Below are 18,840 nucleotides of genomic sequence, written 5' to 3'. Positions count from 1 at the left end.
GGTTTCTGCATTTGGGAGATTAAGGTAAAAGCTTCTCCACAGGCCCAAGGACAGCACTATGCACATCACATGTGAGCATTCCATGAAGAGGTGAGCAAAAACCCAACTTAATTACTGAGATGGTTGTGATGATAATCCCATTTTTCTCATCCAGTTCACAGGCTAGGAAGGGCCCTAATCCAAACAGGGCATTTTTCCTTTCCCTGAGGGATCCAGCCATTTCCCTGTCTCATTATAGCCGTGTGGAAAATCTGAAGGAAAGCTGTTCATTGAACTATTTTCAGTGTGATATACAAGATAACTGTGATTGGCAGATAGGATACACCAGAGATTGACTGTAGTTGTATTGGACATACAATGCCAGCTAATTAAGTGGAATTTTTTTAAAATAAAGAACCCAAATACTCAGATTTCCTCTTGTTTATTCGGATTCTATCCCTTTTCACTTCAGCATATCCTGTTCCTGACAGTGTTTTTGTCTTCATATGTGTGTGAGGCAGCTACCGTGGAAGCAGTGGGATCTGTCGGTGGTGGGTGGTATCTAGCCACTGACATGAGCATCTTGAAGTGTTGTTAAGGAGAACTGGAATAGAATTGGTCCTGGGGAAGGACTGGATTTCATCCGGAGTCACAGGATGATGACTTGGATACTGGGTCCATGGTTGGGCTCTCCGCTTTGCAACTCTGTACATTTTTTTTTTTCACAGCATACTTGGAGTTGACTAAGTGTTAAGGGATTAACTCACAGTGGTCATACTTGCTAGAGATTAACTGATATAAATAAATTAATTTACATATGAGTTATAACCTCCAAGTGGTACAGTATTCGAACTGACCACTCAGTGCATTTTGTTGCTTTAGGAAATCTGTATCGTGAGCAAATACTAATCTGAAGATTGTCAGGTGAACATGGAGTCAAAGCAATGAGATGGTGGGTGGAGAGGATAGATTTGTAGGGTGATCTTACTAACTGGCATCATCAAAGTTTGGCAGCCTGATTTCTCCTGTAGAAATGCATCTGTCAAGGGGACGAGAATCCTGGAATCTACTGGTTATGCCACCATTTTGCCATCACAGTCTTGGAGGCAACACGTATTGATTCCCTTTTCTAGACTCCATGCAGGCTACTCATACTCTTGTGTTTCTATAGTCTTTCTTCAGACACCTTAGTACTGTTTAGTAGTCTTCAGCTTTCTGTGTACTTAGTGGAGTGTTAAAGTTCCTGACCCTATGTTTTTCTGAATTTAGAATACCTTCACCAGATACTTAGTCTTATCTGCCAGGAGTTGAGTTTGTAAATTCTATGCAGAGACTTGGAAGTGCCTTATTGTTGATTGGCCCTTGTACTGACCACCAGGGAGCTACTCCTTTCACAGTGCTGCACCTGATGAAGATAGCTGAGAGACAGGTGTTCTACTGACATGCCTGTGCCTTCCCTGCCCAAAACACCCAGCCCCAGAATTGTGCTGGGCATACAGTTTTGTGTGGTTTTTTTTTTTTAACATTTTATTTATTTATTTGATGGGGCAGAGGGGGAGCAGAAGCAGATGGAATGGGAGAGGGAGAAGCAGGCTCCCTGCTGAACAGGTAGCCTGATATGAGGCTCAATCCCAGGACCCTGGAATCATGACCTGAGCCGAAGGTAGATGCTTAACCAACTGAGCCATCCAGGCATCCCAGCATGCTGTTTTACTATGACAGAAAGGAAATGTTCATTCCCTAGGCACATTACCTACATCACTTTATTTTCTCCTTATAATGACCCTAGAGAAAGTTATTATTCTGTTTTAAATATGGGGAAGATGGGGTGCAAGAAGCGTAGATAATTTATTTGCCTGAGTTTACATTCCTGGTAAGTACCTCATCTCAGATGCATGTCTCTCTGACTCAGTGGCTTATTCTTTTTCTTATTGTTAAAGGTTATTTTGTAGCTTTCATTGTAAGAGTAAAATGTGTTCATTTTTTAAAGTCTGAAGAAAAGAAAAGTAAAAAGAAACTTACCCATAGTCCCACTCCAGGAGAGACAACCATTGTTGATATCAGCTCAGACTTGTTTGGTTATCCTACACGCTGTTTTGAATTTACTGATAAGTAAGTTTGCTGTCAAAAAAATAGTGCGTCTCAGAATTCTAGGTTGGTCTTACCCCAGAATATGTTTGTTTATTTTAGTTTTTTACATTTGTCTATTGTTTTCTTTTTAGACTAAGTGATTATTAATTAAACATGTTAAGTAGCCAGCAGGTGACCAGCACAGCACTAGGTAGTAGGTGATGCATGGAAGCTCTGTAGTCACTGAGTTTCTGAGTTGGAAGTTATTTCTTCCACAGAATCCCAACTTCTTGAACATGCCACTTTGACAAGCTCTCTCTCGTAGGGGCTGTTCTTGAATTTTAGATCATTCTGATTATTAAGATATGGGACTGGCTCCTCAGGAAACCTGTAGTCTAGGGGAGATAAGATCAAATGTATGAAATAAAACCCAGTAATTGAAGATAACATTTAAAGTTATATAGAAGTAAGAATTAAAGGAAGACCATCTTCCATATGAGGAAGAGTGAATGGAACTCTGTTGCACGTAGGCCTATGTTTGGACTAGGTGATTTACTTACAATCTTGTTGGTTATTACAGCAATCCCGAGAAAAGGTAGTAGGTAGTATTCCCACTTTACAGATGTTATGACTGAGGTCCAGCTTACAGTTGGTGAAATTGAGATTCAAGCCCAGGTCTGTGTGGAACCAAAGGCATGCACTTCTCTCTCACACCGTCCTCTCTCTAAAGTAGTTCCTGTGCTAGATTTGAGGGGTTTCATAAAATAACTATTTTCTTTTTCTTTTTCTTTTTTTAAGATTTTATTTATTTATTTGACAGACAGAGATCACAAGTAGGCAGAGAGGGAGGCAGAGAGAGAGGAGGAAACAGGCTCCTTGCTGCTCAGAGAGCCCAATGTGGGGCTCGATCCCAAGACCCTGGGATCACGACCTGAGCCGAAGGCAGAGGTTTTAACCCACTGAGCCACCCAGGCGCCCCCAACTGTTTATTTTCTTATAAAAATGCATATGACATAAAAAGTTTGGAAAATAGAAATATCACCTCTAATGCTACCACTTAGAGATACCTGTGATGACTAGTTTGGTGTCTTTCTCTCCTATATTTCACCTTATTTACTCTCATGTACACATATGCATTTATCACATACCTTGTGTATACCTATATATATCTGGACATATGACTATATTCTTAGGTATTCAATATATCTTTTACACAAAACCACTATTATTATATATTACTTTGTATTCTTTTTCTTTTCATAAAGTATGGTGATCATTTTCCAATGTCATTAAGACTGGTTAAAGCATACCTTTTTAAGTCCTACAGAGAATTCTACCATGTATATATACCCTTACTTTGTAATCAATCAATCCCTCATTAGAGTTGAAGCTCTGTAATTTTTGCTATAATGTTTATCATATTTTGACAAGCATTCTTGTATAAACCTTTTTTGCATGTATCTCTGATGGTTTCCTGTCAAGTGTATATGTGTTTTAAGACTTGATTCAAAACTGACATCTGCAGGAGTTAGGTCACGTGCACTCTCAGCAGTGTGGTGTGTGAGAACCCATGTTAGGTATTCTCTCCAGTACTGATAGTATCATTAGAAAAAACTTACCCCGGTTGGTAGGTGAAAAATGAGCTCTGTGGTTTTAATTTGCATTGCTTTGACTACGAAAGAGAATGAATCTATGTTGGAGTTGTTGTCCGAAGTTCTGCCCGCCTTGGATCTCCTTCATATGCATGAAGAAGAGAAGGCTAGAAGGCTTCATCTTATTTATACTGAAGTACTCTGTGTCCCATCTTTTGGCAGATCTCTGACATCTACATTAGTGGAGAGTCAGGGGACATGTCAGCCAAGGAGAAGCTGCTCTTGTGGACCCAGAAGGTGACAGCTGGTTACACAGGAATTAAATGTACCAATTTTTCCTCCTGCTGGAGTGATGGGAAGATGTTCAATGCACTTATTCACCGGTACAGGTAAATGCAGTAGAATTCCCCTGTGCCTGGAGGAGCTGCCCATCTTTTTGTAATAAGTTATAATGTCGCTTTTCCTCTCAACCAAAACTCAAGACTCTGGTTCGTTTTACTTATTTAAAAAAGGAATATGTGTTGAACTCCTACTATTCTAGGCACTGGGTACAAATAACAACAGCTCTTGCTTTCATAGAGCTTATTTGTTATTAGGTGACAAACACCTGATGTTATATGTTGGTAAGCACATGGACAGGCAGAGAGGGATGGGGTGTGTTGTTTTGGACAGGGTCGCTGGAGATGCCTTTCTGTTGAGGGTGCTGGAGCAGAGCTGTAAAGAAGTGAGCCATGCAGGCCTTCCAGGGTCAGAGTGATGCACTGGGAGGAAGCAGCAAGTGCAGAGGCCTTAAAGTGGGGCCTTGCTTAGAGTGGATGAGGAACAACAGGTGGCTGGGGTGAGAGGAGTCAGGAAGATAGGAATTTTGCTGACAAAAATCAAAATTACTGCATTCTTAGTGGTCAGAAACACATCCCAGTTTTTACTCTACTAGTTTATGATACCTTTCCCCTGAAATCCGGCCTGCCTGCTGTGTGTGTTTAGAATGAGCGAGCACTGGGCTCCTGGCATGTACTTGAAAATGCGATGAGCACCTTTCTAAACCTCTTGCTTTCTCTCTAATGCAATCAGCATATTCCAGCTCCAGGTACTTATAAGAGGTTTACTTAGTGTGAACTCATATGTGGTGTGTAGATGGTGGCCTTTCATGTGCCTTGGTGAACTCTTACAGACCTGATCTGGTGGATATGGAGAGGGTACAAATCCAAAGTAACCGTGAGAACTTGGAGCAGGCTTTTGAAGTAGCAGAAAGACTGGGGGTTACCCGCTTGCTGGATGCCGAAGGTGAGACTGGCCAGAGTTGAGTATGTTTGCTTTATATTAATTGTCCTCCTGGCAGTTGCATTGGTACTGACTGAGAAATTTCTTATCCTTTCTCTCTCAGACGTGGATGTGCCATCTCCAGATGAAAAGTCTGTGATCACTTACGTGTCTTCAATCTATGATGCCTTCCCTAAAGTCCCTGAGGGTGGAGAAGGGATCAGTGCTACGGTACAAGAACATTTTCCCAAAATACCTTCTGACTTCGATATGTTTGGGTGGAATGTACTGATTAGACCTTATTTCTCCAGCACTCACTGTATGCATAGGACGTTTATACAGAGCAAAGTGAATCCACATCCTCTTCACACGTGGTCTTTGTCTTTGATCTCTGGGAACGAATCCAGATGCTGCTAATTTTGTAGCATCCAGCATAGACTATTCTAGTGTCAGGAAATTGAATCCCCTCTTGAGAGCCCTTGAGGAGCTCTGAAACTGGGACTCGAAGCATTAGGCTGAGTAGCCGTGGAGGCAGTTAGAGGAAGGGGATTTTATGTGGTTTGGGGTGGCCTAAGCTACTGTTTCCTGTGCTTGTTTTGTGTACCGCTAATCAGAAGGTGTGTGATATCTACCTTTTGGCAATAGGAAGTAGACTCCAGGTGGCAAGAATACCAAAGCCGAGTGGACTCCCTCATTCCCTGGATCAAACAGCATACAATACTGATGTCAGATAAATCTTTCCCCCAGAACCCTGTAGAACTAAAGGTAAAGTCATGGACTTAAGTTGTTTTTTATAAATTCGTTCCTGGGATTAAGTCTCAGAGCATGTTGCTACTGGCTCCTGGGTGAGGTGGGATAAAAGGTGGGTCAGGTTGCTTATACCTGTCCATTCATTTACCAAAGGTTAATTTTGTAGGCACTTTATAACCAATATATACACTTCAAAGAAACAGAAATTCTGGCCAAGGAGAGAGAAAAAGGAAGAATTGAGGAGTTATATAAATTATTAGAGGTAAGGAAGCTTATCCTTTGCAGATTCTTGGGGTGTGTAGGTTTGCCTTATTGTTACTTCTTTGTTAGATGGCCTGCATCCTCTTCCCAACCTGCATTAATAGCAATGTTCTCAGGGTGACAAACAAGCCTCACTTTTAGGCTGGTCTTGAAAGTTTGTGGTAAAGGGGCAGTATCAGCCATCCGTATTTCTTGAAGAGGCTTTTGAAAAATGGCATACATTTATTCAGAAATGCCACGTTTTGTGAAAGAGTTTTCTGTTTTTCAGAAGGAAGCAAATTCTTTTGCTGAGATGGAAAGGAAAGAGACTTCCATCCGCATTTTGATTCCTAGAGCGTTTGAAACCATAGATTTGGGCATTGGGTGTTTCCCAAAGGGGGGTTATTGAGAGGACAGGAGGATTTGTGGAAAATGTAGAAGGAATGGAAAGATTTAGAACAGGCAGTAGTCCCTGTATTTTGGAGGTGGTTTCTCAGCTCTCATCTCAGGTTGAGAAACTGCTAAGTATTCCGCTGTTTCCTCTTATTGGGAGAAACAGTGGGCAGCAGGGTGGAGAAGCACCGAGTGAGGTAGCAAGAATGCATAAAACTGGGCCTGAGGGCATGGCTGTGTTTTTGGAATAAACTGTTGTCTCTGGAATTTTTTAGGTGTGGATAGAATTTGGCCGAATTAAACTGCCTCAAGGTTATCACCCGAATGACGTGGAGGAAGAGTGGGGAAAGCTCATCATTGAGATGCTGGAGCGAGAGAAGTCGCTTCGCCCAGCTGTGGAGAGGTGGGCCCAGGGTCTGAAGGTGACCTGACGTTACCTATCTACTTGGAGCCTGGCATGTGACTATGGTTTTTATCTTATATAGGCTGGAATTGCTGCTACAGATTGCGAACAAAATCCAGAATGGTGCTTTGAACTGTGAAGAGAAGCTGACACTAGCTAAGAATACACTGCAGGCTGTGAGTGTGTGCTGTCTCTCTCCTCATGTCCCGTGTTCTCCTTCACATCCTATGCTCTAATGGTCCAGATTAACAACTGACAAGTCCAGCCGTGTCACTTCCTCACTCTTTGATGTGCGGTGACCCTTTCTCTCCCTCAGTCCGTGTGGCTGGGGGCACTGGTATTCTCCTAAGCCCATTACTCCCTTTCTCTCTTTAGGACGCTGCTCACCTGGAATCGGGACAGCCAGTACAGTGCGAGTCAGATGTCATCATGTACATTCAGGAATGTGAAGGTCTCATCAGGCAGCTGCAGGTGGACCTCCAGATCCTACGGGATGAGAATTACTACCAGCTAGAAGAGCTGGCTTTTAGGTGAGGAACATGAGACACAGACAGAGGGCTTGCTTACTGCTGAGGGTCACAGATCAGGAGTCAGCCTTGGAATCTTGTAACTTGGGTCAGAGGTTAGTGGCTCAGTGGGGATACTATAGGTATTTGGGACAGGAAAATTCTCATGGTAGAGGACCATTTCCCCTTACTGCAGGCCCTTTCCACTAAGTACCTATAGGATTCCCTCATCATTGTGGGATCTTATAACACCCACACGTATTTCAGAGTGACCTGCTGGGATACAGTACCACATCTAGGTTAGAACTGCTGGTGATCAAATGCATCATTTTGTAGAAAAGAAAACCAAGCCCCATAGAGAGGATAAGGATCATCTAAGTCACGTAGTTTGCACAGAGCCAAGACTAAGACTCACATCTTTTGACCCGTAATCCATTTTTTGTTCTGTTATACTATCCAAAGTTAAATAAGCAGATACTGGTTTGCCTCCTTCCAGTTAACACTGTAATTTGGCATTTGCCTCAACAGCTCTGAATGATGAAGATGTTAATATCACCTTACATTCATATAACACTTCTTTTTCAAAACAATTTTCCTGATATGATCTCATCTTTATTTTTATCTCATCCTTGTCAAATGGATAAGGAATATTTTATCTTAAAAATTGCATTACAGGCGCACCTGGCTGGCTTGGTCAGTGGAGCATGTGACTCTGATCTCAGGGCTGTGAGTTCAAGCTGCACGTTGGGCTTCCTACTTAAAAAAAAAAAAAAAAGTGAGTTACAGATTTAAGTCCCTTCCTGTTTTCTCTTCTTGCATTTCAGGGTTATGCGCCTGCAGGACGAGCTGGTCACCTTGCGTCTAGAGTGCACAAACTTGTATCGTAAGGGCCATTTCACGTCACTTGAATTGGCTCCGCCCTCTGCTTTAACCACTACTCATCTGAAAGCAGAGCCCTTGACCAAGGGAACCCATTCTTCCTCTACCTCCTGGTTCCGGAAGCCCATGACTCGGGCTGAACTTGTGTCTATCTCCTCCTCTGAGGATGAAGGCAATCTTCGATTTGTGTATGAACTACTGTCTTGGGTAGAAGAAATGCAGGTGGGTGTATGTTCCAAATGCTTATGCAGTACATTCAGGTTTACTGGATCCAGCAGCTTGTCTAAGGGGGTCAGGTTGCTCTACGCCCCTGGTGTAAACTCTCTTAATTATTAATGCTGCTGGGGACTCAAGCCCCTTTCTCAAATGTTAAATGGGTGAGGTCAGCTCAAATCCTCAAAAATCCTACACCAAATAGCATAGGCTTTTCTGATTTGAAGTCCTTTGGGAGTCTGTTCCCTTCAGCTAACTGCTGAAAGTGGAGCTGATGGAAGAAATTGCAGCCTACATATTCTCAGTCACCTTTTCGGACATTTCCTCATTGGCAGGGGAGCTGATTCTTCACTCTTTGTTGCTGCTCTTACCTTGTGAGTTGAAGCCCAGCTCCCTGTGTTTCGTAGTTCTTAGGGGCACTGTTCACATGTATTCTAGAATCGTGGTTCAAGTTCGATATTGTCCTTTTTATCCTTCTAATCCTTTTGTTTTCTTTATTTTTAAGATTTTATTTATTTATTTATTTATTTAGAAAGAGAGAGTGAGTGCATGAACAGGGGGAGGAAGAGGGAGAAGCAGACTTACCCTTGAGCAGGGAACCCGACACAGGCTCAGCCCCAGGGCCTCAGGTCATGACCTGAGTTGAAGGCGGACACTTAACTGACTGAGCCACCCACGCACCCCATCCTTTTGTTTTCTTTTAAATTCTTCCCATGCCCTGGTGGTGGATCCCCCAGGTACCAATAAATAAAAACATCCAAAAACAAGCTATTTGAAAATTACCTGCCATTGGTCAGTAGTTGATGCCATGAATGAAGTTTAACATTTTTAGCTGTTTCTTAAATCCATTCTGATTGTGAAATGAAGAGCGTCTATTAAGGAAAAGGCCTAAAGTTTATAAAGTTAATCTTCAGCCATGGAAACACCTTCCTGCTTGGTAAACTCAGGAATGTATCCTGTAATGCAGCAACAGAAGGCTGCCCTTGCTGCAGTAGTTGGTGGGGTCTAGTCTCCAGCTCTTTGGGGGTGACGTTGGCATGTTTTCCTGTAAGAGACCATGATGGAGATGGCCTAGGTGTCCTCCTGCCCAGTCATCCACCCTCAACCCCCTTGCCCAACATCAGTCCTGAAAATTTTCTGTTTATCTATTTAGTCAATTATATATGTATTTTTTTTCTTTTCCAGATGAAACTGGAGCGAGCAGAGTGGGGCAATGACCTGCCTAGTGTGGAGTTGCAGCTGGAAACACAGCAGCATATCCACACCAGTGTGGAAGAACTGGGCTCAAGTGTCAAAGAGGCCAGGTTGTATGAGGTGCGTGGCATTCAGAATCCATTATGGCAGGGTGTGGTGAGGCAGGGCGGGTAATGGAGTAGTGTGCACCGGGCAGCTATTTCCGAGAAGGGGACTCTGGGGACACCTGGGTGGCTCAGTCAGTTCATCATCTGATTCTTGATCTCAGCTCAGGTCTTGATCTTGGTCTTGTGAGTTCAAGTCCCATGTTGGGCTCCACGCTGGGCATAGAGCCTACTTTAAAGCAAAAACCAGACATAGGATAAGGGGGCTCTGGAAAAGAATGGTAACCATGAGCAGCAGTTTACAACAAATTCCCTTTCCGCATGAAGTGTCTCTTCTGCCCTTTGAAATACCCTTAAGAGCAAAGTATTTTTATTAACGCTTTTTACTAAAAAGAATTGTGATACTGAAAGCTGAGGTCAAAATCAGTATGTAGTGAGTGCAGTTGCCAAACACAGGCCCTCTACTCTAAAACTTCATGATTCTTCCACTTCACCTCCTGCCTGCAGGGAGATCTGGTATGGAGAAACTATTCACTAAGTCTCTCCCTCCCTCATTCTGTCTTCCCTTTTGTAATTTCAACTTTTCCCTTCAAAAAAGCAATTGAGTAGTTTGGGAATCATCAGGCATAGGTTTTTCTAGAAACCTCCCAGAGTTGCTGGAAGCACGAGATCTGTCAGCTGTATTCACCCCCACTGAACCGTCCCTCACCCAGTGCTGCCCTAGGCTTTAAAACCTGACCCAGAGATTTGTTATCTCAGCTAACCAGTCCCTATCTGTGTGCCTACATAGTTGAAACCACACTGTACATATAGTTTACTTACTTTTTCTCTAATGTATCTTTATTTCATGCCTTTCTTATCAGGGAAAAATGTCCCAAAATTTCCATACAAGTTATGTTGAAACTCTTGGAAAGTTGGAGACACAGTATTGTAAACTGAAGGTGAGTTTTGGCTCTTCTGTTCTTTTTATGGACAATCCAGTTCTTTCCAAACAACTGTCTTTGCTAATTCAGAAAGTTTATGGTTCAGCCCTGTTTTGGATTTCTGTTTATTAGGTTATATCACTTACTTTGCAATTATTCATATGTATTATAACATTTTCTCAATTTTCTTAGTGGATCAGAAACCACTGCCCCAGAAAGTTTTAATTAAGTAAATCCTGTCCTAGTTTCCGTGTTTCACCAAAGCAGTGACTTATGTGCTTTGAGACTCCAAAACTAAAAGTTCAAGATTAGTAGGAAGGAGACTCCTCTTCTGTCTCTTCTTCATTCTTGTCTTTCGAGATTGTCCAGAGTAGGACAGGCCTAGGATCATTCTTTATTCAGAGAGCCCCAGAAAAGCCTGGTGAATTCTAATTTCTTGCTGGGATTGACCAGGGCTCTGGGAGTCCTGTATCAAATTTGTACTAAATTTGAGTTCATGGAGAAGCACCCAGAGATGAAAAATCAAGGCTCATTTTATTTCCTGGATTATTCTTTGCTTTGATGTCACATGTGCTGTCTTCTACAGAGGAAAGGCTGGCAATCTAACCTTATAATCCTTGCTTTGTCTAGGAAACTTCTAGCTTCCGGATGAGGCACCTTCAGAGCCTGCATAAATTTGTCTCCAGAGCTACCGCTGAGTTGATCTGGTTGAATGAGAAGGAGGAGGAGGAGCTAGCTTATGATTGGAGTGACAACAATCCCAACATCTCAGCCAAGAGAAATTACTTCTCTGTGAGTCTAGCACAACAAACTTGTCATATTTATGTATTAGCAGAAGAAGATAGAGAATCTGTTAAGAGCTTGGATTTCTGGATTTGCATTTCACTAGGTAGAAATAAGGACTTCTCTGCTTAAATGCACCTGTGCATGTGAGAAGTGTACATGGAGAGAGGGGAACCTGAGCTCTAGAATGTATTTACCTTAGAATGCACTTAGAAAGGCAGTGTCTTGGGATGCCTGGGTGGCTGTCAGCTAAGCGCCTGCCTTTGGCTCCGGTCGTGATCCTGGAGTCCCGGGATTGAGCCCCACATCAGGCTCCCTGTTCAGTGGGGTATCTGCTTCTCCCTTTCCTGCTGCCCCTCCCTCTGCTCCTTTTCTCTCTCTCTCTCTCACTCGCTGTCTCTCTCAAATAAATTTTTTTAAAAAAGGAAGAAAGAAATGCAGGGTCTTGGACAAAGAGAGTATCAGTCTGCAAGTTGAATCCTTTCAGAATAGCTTTGTGTTTAAGATGATAGGCTTTGGAGTGAAAGATACCTGGGTTCAAATTCTTCTCCACTTACTGGCTCTGTGATCCTAGGCAAGTTATTTAATCTCTCTGGACCTCTATAAAATGGGACAATATTACCACTTCAAAGGGTTGTGTAAAATATTGACTAGCTACTATAGGCAAAGCACTTAGTATAGGGCTTAGATATTGTTTAATTGAGGTATACTCTTGGCTTCTCACAAATTCTGAATTCTCTTAAGTTCATTTAATAATTTTTTGGTCAAAAATCTTCATTTGTAAAATGGGAAGGGAAATTCAGCATTGGGTAATGGTATAATACTTTTTATTCTTTTTCAGTGAATGCAAGTAGGGTCATTTTTGTTAAGTGTTTTTCCACATCTCAGAGGTTTGTTTGTTTGTTTGTTTTTAAGATTTATTTACTTATTTATTTATTTATTTGACAGACAGAGATCACAAGTAGGCAGAGAGGCAGGCAGAGACAGAGGAGGAAGCAGGCTCCCTGCTGAGCAGAGAGTCCGATGCGGGGCTCGATCCCAGGACCCTGGGATCATGACCTGAGCCGAAGGCAGAGGCTTTAACCCACTGAGTCACCCAGGCACCCCCACATCTCAGAGGTTTTTAAGGATTTTGTAAACTCTATACAAATGGGAAGCTTTTTTATTAACACTTAATTTAGATACTTTTAAATTCAATTAGAGTTTAAAAAACATAAATGTTTCCTGATTGGAGAATGGTATCTGATTCTTCTGTAGTAAAGGAGAAAGAATAGATGCTATAATATAGAAAACTGTCTGAGAATGGAAATGAGGCTATGGTGAAGTTAAAAAGAAAGTGCTTAGAAAGAAGGGACCAGATCTAACAGCAGGGATCCATACCTAGCTTCACAGAAGAGCTAGCATCTAAGTTGTGCCCTGTGCCATTAAAAGAATTTAAAGGCAGTGGAGGGCACTGCAGGCTAGTGGAAGAGTCTGAGCAACGCCTGCCAGTCAGTGATTGGGATCTAAGGGTGTGTCAGGTACTATGTTAGGCCAGTGGGGACATGAATCAGACCCACCTGTCAAGTTATCTCCTTTCTCTGTGTCCAGTGCTCACTCTGTGTTCCCCTGCTTCCTCAGGTCTGGCCCAGGTCCCATATCCTTTGTGAATCATTTTCCAGTAATCCTAACATTTTTGCTCCTCTCTGAAACCCTCTGGCATGTACTGTTTATTCTTCTCATCTTGGCACTAACCCTGTGTTGAATGCTCCTTTAAAGTCGGGCAGGAGGGGTGCCTGGGTGGCTCAGTCATTAAGTGTCTGCCTTTGGCTCAGGTTGTGATCTCAGGTCATGATTGAGCCCAGCAAGCCCTGCATCCGGCCCCCTGCTTGGTGGGAAGCCTGCTTCTCTCTCGCTCACTCACCCTGCCTGTGCTCCCTCTCTCGCTGTCTCTCTCTATCAAATAAATAAATAAACTTGGGGCACCTGGGTGGCTCAATGGGTTAAGCCTCTGCCTTCTGCTCAGGTCATGATCCCAGGGTCCTGGGATCGAGCCCCGCATCAGGCTCTCTGCTCAGCGGGGATCCTGCTTACCCCCCCCCCCCACCTACCTCTCTGCCTACTTGTAATCTCTCTCTGTCAAATAAATAAACAAAATCTTTAAAAAAAAAAAAAAAAAAAGATAAATAAATAAATAAAGTTGGGCAGGGAACACAGCCTTTTCCTTATTCTCCTCCTCCTTTGATAGCACTTACTGCATGCAACTGAATTCAATTTTCAGGAATTGACAATGCAACTGGAGGAGAAACAGGATGTGTTTCGGTCTCTACAAGATACAGCAGAGTTGCTGTCACTTGAGAACCACCCAGCCAAGCAAACCGTGGAGGTATGTGACTTGAGAACATGAAGGGGTCAAGTGCTCAGAACTTGTCATTAGAGAAGCATTCAAATCTCAGACTTTGTTCTGCTGCAACACCTGGAGGAAGTGTCAGTGATCATTTGTCTTGGATCCTCTCTCTTGTCATCCCGGCCCCCAAAAGACTACAAATAAGGGGAGAACACGATGAGAAACTAGAAGAGCTAGAGACGCCTATTGAACTGTATTTTTTCAGATAAGCATCCAGGCAGATCCTGTCTCTTATTGGTGTGGTGCCTTTGCCCAGAGAAGAGAGACAGTGGAGGACTGGGAGGGATTTATTTATATCCGGGTTTTGCTGATCATTTACAACTGACCCTTGAACAACATGAGTCTGAACTGTCTGGCTCCACTTACATGTGGATTTTTTTTTTAAATAAATACCATATAGTACTGTAAATGTATTTTCTCTTCCTTATGATTTTTTAGTAACATTTTCTTTGCTGTAGCTTACTTTATTTCAAGTATATTATATATATGCAGTATGTGATATGTATAACGCTCAAAGTAGGTGTTCATTGACTATGTTATCAGTAAAGCTTCCAGTCAACAGTAGGCTATTAGTTACGTTTCTGGGGAGACAACAGTCACGTGTGGATTTCCGACTGCATGGAGGTTTGGTGCCCTCAGGCCCTCCGTTGTTCAAAGGTCAGCTGTAGTAGCAGTTGAGTGTGGGAGAGGCCTTTTCTATGTAACTCTCGTTAGATGAAAGGCAAGCCTCTTTCTGATGGCTGGCGCTCAGCAGATGCCCGTCAGGTATCTCCGTGTATCTTCGGTTGGCCTGTCACTGGCAGAGCTGTGCTTGGAAGAGAGCACTGTGCTCGGACGTTGTTAAGCCCTGCCCTTCTGTGTGTGTTTTTGGTTCCTGCAGGCTTACAGTGCCGCCGCCCAGTCCCAGTTGCAGTGGATGAAGCAGCTGTGTTTGTGTGTCGAGCAGCATGTGAAAGAGAATACTGCTTACTTTCAGGTATGTGGACTTTGTGTTTGTGTCTGTGTGCACATTATGTGTCTACGTGTGCACACAACACCGCACATGGAAGAGGTGGGGTGAAACACACACCTGCATCAGTTAATGGGTACTATGTAAACCTCCACCCCAAAGCACAGCTGCTGAACAACAGTCCTTTAGCTAGCTCTTGGTTCTGTGGGTTGGTAATTTGGGTTAGGTTCCACTGAGATGAGGAAAGATGATTTTTCTCATCTTGCCTAGCTTATAGATGGCTGTAGGCAGCTGATGGGCAGGCGAGGTGCTGGTGGGCCCCAAACGGCATCACTTCCATGTCAGACAGTGGGTTGGAGTGGTGGGGTACAAGTCTCTGGCATCTAATAGTCTCTTCTAGGCTTTTTTCATGGAGTAGCTATGTTCCACAAACAGCCAGAGAGCGCAAGCCCCAGGGCACAAGCACTTTCTTCTGCTGTCACATTTATTAATGTGTCATTGGCCAAAGCAAGTCATGTGCCTATATGCCCAGCTTCAAGGGGAGAAGTAGACCCTCCCTCTTGATGGGACAAGCTGTAAAATATCAGGACAAGGGACGCCTGGGTGGCTCAGTTGGTTAAGCGGCTGCCTTCGGCTCAGGTCGTGATCCCAGCCTCCTGGGATTGAGTCCCACATCGGGCTCCTTGCTCCGCAGGGAGCCTGCTTCTCCCTCTGCCACTCTGTCTGCCTGTGCTCGCTCTCTCTCTCTGACAAATAAATAAATAAAATCTTTTAAAAAAAAATATCAGGACCATTTTTCTTTTTTCAGTCCGTCACAACTTCAAGAATATACTCCTTGTTTTCAGGGGAGGGTGGCAGGAGGAAATAAGCTGTTACCTCTCTTCGGGTTTGCCCTAAATGAAATAATCTTCTTGATCATTTTATAACCTTATCAATGGATTGGAACATTTGATTGCTCAACCTCTAGTCTTTTCATGGCATCTACCTCACAGCCAAGTGTTGTCACCAGCAGTGTTTCCAAGGAGGGGAAGCCAACTGACTTTCCTATAGGGTGCCATAGGCTTTGTGGTTGTCATCACTGATATTTCCCGGACATAGCATTTCAAGCTCTCAGTTTCTCCTCCTGTGGACCTTGTGATGCAGCATCACTAATCCAGGAGTATCATCAGTTCCCGTCAGCTCTGCACCAGTTTGCTCTTTCCTGGTTAATATGCTTGTGTTGTGATGAGTTGCACATGAGGTACCCCTCCTCTCACCACAGTTCTTCAGTGATGCCCGGGACCTGGAGTCATTCTTGAGGAACCTGCAAGACTCCATCAAACGAAAATATTCCTGTGACCACAACACGAGCTTATCTCGCCTCGAGGACCTGCTCCAGGACTCCATGGTGGGTGTTGTATCAGCGGGATGATTACTTCTGAGAAACAGAGTAAACCATCCCAGCTGCTGCTGTTGATATCCTTGAAAGCTCCAGGGCAGTGGGTTATTGCTATACTGTCTGGCTCATATTCAAATAGAGTTTAACCCCAATTTTGTTCTTTTTCTTTTTTTCCTTTTCTTTCTGTAAAAAAAGTTGCTAATAAGATTCCTTTGGGTATGTTTTATTGAAGTAATGGCCTAGTCCTTGTGCTCAGCATACTTTCTTTGCTTGTTCCTATTTTAATTCAGTAATTGGGACCAAAGATGTGGTGTATAGCATGAAAAATAGAATTGAAGGGGATTAGGTGGCACCAAATTGTTTTTTACTCTCTCATGCAAAGAGAATGCAAACCAATGAACTAGACCTAAGCCAAATTTTTCCTCTTTGGTAATTTTGTTTTGGTAAAATGAGATATTAGAATATTGATTTTAACTAAGGATAACATTAAAATCTTACTTAGATATAATGCAATATTTGTCCAGTTTATGTGGCAATATTAACTTAAAAAAATTTTGTATCCAGTATTTAATCCAACTCAATTTTATATTCATTTTCTCCAATGAATTATTCTTTCAGAAATGCTGGTAATAAAATCAGAGCAGGACTGTTTACATGTATTGAATGTATATTATACAGAGTTGGCAAGACAAGGCTCCAGTTACATTCCAAACTAAGATAGAAGAGTATGTAATAGGGAAATTATTTTTCTCTATAGAGAAGCAGGGGACTCTCATTTCAGTAGGAAATTACAAGTAAGAGAACCAGAATAACCCAAAACCGCCATTTTTTCATGAGTGAGACTTGGGTATTTGTGAACATTATTTGATTATTTATTATTTTTACACTTTCAGGTATTATTAACCCGTGAATGTGTTCACATTCACTGTTTCACCTGGGCAAAAAATCTGTTAATTTATTTAACTTGGAATGAAGGATAAAAGCCTGACGTTTTAGATATTGTCTCTAGAATGTCTCTCTTGAAGGTACTTCAAGTATGAAGGAGGAATATAATAATCCTTGGCTATTATCTCCTCCCTTCCACAGAGTACCTTCCTGTCTTAGGGTAACTCCTCTGCAATTGTTGTCATATCTTCTCTTCTCGAGGGTCGCTGCTCTGTTCCCTCCTCTCCAGGTCAGGGGCATCGGGTTGGCGGCGTCATCTGGGCATGAAGTCACCTGGGTCTGCTCCTCAGCTTTTCCTCAGCTTGTCCGTCAGGTTCGGGAGCATCTGTCATGGCTTCTGGTTCTTTTCAGAACTTTTACCACGCTGAGCACTTGGTCTCTGGAACTTGAGATGTTTGGCTGTGGGTTAGACAGAAATTGACATCTTTATTGCAAGGAAACGGAAATGGGTAGACCAGCTCTCAAGTATGGAACAGTGTGGCTGTCTCCCTGATATATTCCATTCCTCTTTCTTAACTAATAAGTTAAAGTTGTATTTCTTCCAATCATGCTCCCGGGGACAGGCACAGGTAGTTTATTTAAGCATTTCTTTTTCTTTACTTGCATATTCTTAATTCTTTAATGGCATTTCTTAACATTATTAACTCTTTATACTCTCATCACATCTACTTCCATCCTAAGAAAGCCCTCTTCTAAGGACTTTTTATACCTCAAAATGGGCTTGACACATCCCGGTAATACATGAAAGTTACCTTTTATTCTCTAACACAATTGGTAGTAGATTACTACCAATTTTGTGGGCAAGAAGTTCATTAGTTTTTAAGATAATGGGGTTTGCAGAGACTTGAGAGCTTCAATTTTGCATGATACTTCTTTCAAACTAGTCAAATATACGTGACTGTGGCACAGCAAGACACTAAAAGGTAAATCCTAAATCATTTGTCATGATGTCTTCACCAACAGCATCGGTTTATAAATTGTTGGTGGAAGAGCTAAGATCTTTCTCTAGAAAGTTTGACTCAATTTAAGAGAGTGAAATATCAGTAGTAGAGCTTGGGAGGTATAATTATTTAAAAATTTCTTAAAGAGCACAATTCTGGCTTCTCCTAAGCACAAGGCAAGAACTGGCTTCTGCCAGTAAGAAAGCAATGATAATAATAATAATAGCAATGGCAACGTTGTTATTATTGTTCTTAAACTTCCATGCTTTCTGAACCTTGTTTGGGGAAATCCTGTGTTAGCTGTGTTTATCTGTATTTGGCAGCTGGCAGTTCTTTTTTGTTTTATGTTTTTATTATTTTTGCATGTGGCTTCATGATTCATTGAAAAGAGCACAGGGAGAAAGCTGAACAAATTGAGTACAAAAGCACTTGGTAGAAGACAGAAGTATCCTCTCCTTGTTTCTTTATCTCTGTATTTCTAAGATGGCTCCACCATGGATCCCTACTTAACTGAGAAATGACATTCTCTGAGGGAGCGGAGCACTCAGTTTTCTTTGTTGACTTGGCACCCTGAGTGGCAACATTAATGTGTTTTTGTGTTTCTTCTCACTTTGTAGGATGAAAAGGAACAGCTCATACAGTCCAAGAGTTCTGTTGCCAGCCTCGTTGGGAGATCCAAAACTATTGTTCAGCTAAAGCCACGCAGTCCTGACCACGTGCTGAAGAGTACCATTTCCGTGAAGGCCATCTGTGACTACCGGCAGATAGAGGTGAGGCAAGGGAAGGGGTACCTCTGGCTACGGAGGGAAGGAAGGGAGAAGCAAAACCTTCAGTTAGGGTTATGATAGGGAAAGGTCCAGTGGTAGAGGTGTTTTGTTTTATTTTGTTTAATTAGAACTTAAACATCTTTTTTTTCTTTTTCAGATTTTATTTATTTATATGACACAGAGAG

At 42.4% G+C, this 18,840-nt stretch overlaps 1 protein-coding gene across 1 annotated transcript in view; it reads left to right on the top strand.

Moving 5' to 3' along the window:
• The window catches only part of MACF1 (microtubule actin crosslinking factor 1), a 325,960-nt gene that overhangs the window by 153,520 nt on the left and 153,600 nt on the right, over positions 1 to 18,840 (top strand). The window contains exons 6-21 of the mRNA XM_080800760.1: positions 3,864 to 4,030; positions 4,813 to 4,925; positions 5,026 to 5,132; positions 5,547 to 5,666; positions 5,818 to 5,913; positions 6,560 to 6,687; positions 6,770 to 6,863; positions 7,063 to 7,217; positions 8,018 to 8,294; positions 9,471 to 9,599; positions 10,447 to 10,524; positions 11,137 to 11,298; positions 13,550 to 13,654; positions 14,556 to 14,651; positions 15,886 to 16,011; positions 18,506 to 18,658. Coding sequence (XP_080656886.1) covers positions 3,864 to 4,030; positions 4,813 to 4,925; positions 5,026 to 5,132; positions 5,547 to 5,666; positions 5,818 to 5,913; positions 6,560 to 6,687; positions 6,770 to 6,863; positions 7,063 to 7,217; positions 8,018 to 8,294; positions 9,471 to 9,599; positions 10,447 to 10,524; positions 11,137 to 11,298; positions 13,550 to 13,654; positions 14,556 to 14,651; positions 15,886 to 16,011; positions 18,506 to 18,658 — 2,106 coding nt within the window. The remainder of the gene's footprint in view (positions 1 to 3,863; positions 4,031 to 4,812; positions 4,926 to 5,025; positions 5,133 to 5,546; positions 5,667 to 5,817; positions 5,914 to 6,559; positions 6,688 to 6,769; positions 6,864 to 7,062; positions 7,218 to 8,017; positions 8,295 to 9,470; positions 9,600 to 10,446; positions 10,525 to 11,136; positions 11,299 to 13,549; positions 13,655 to 14,555; positions 14,652 to 15,885; positions 16,012 to 18,505; positions 18,659 to 18,840) is intronic.

The sequence above is a fragment of the Martes martes genome (assembly GCF_963455335.1).
Source record: "Martes martes genome assembly, chromosome: 4".
NCBI lineage: Eukaryota > Metazoa > Chordata > Mammalia > Carnivora > Mustelidae > Martes > Martes martes.
Note: the sequence above shows the minus strand (reverse complement) of the source record. Positions and strands in the feature narration are given on the sequence as shown.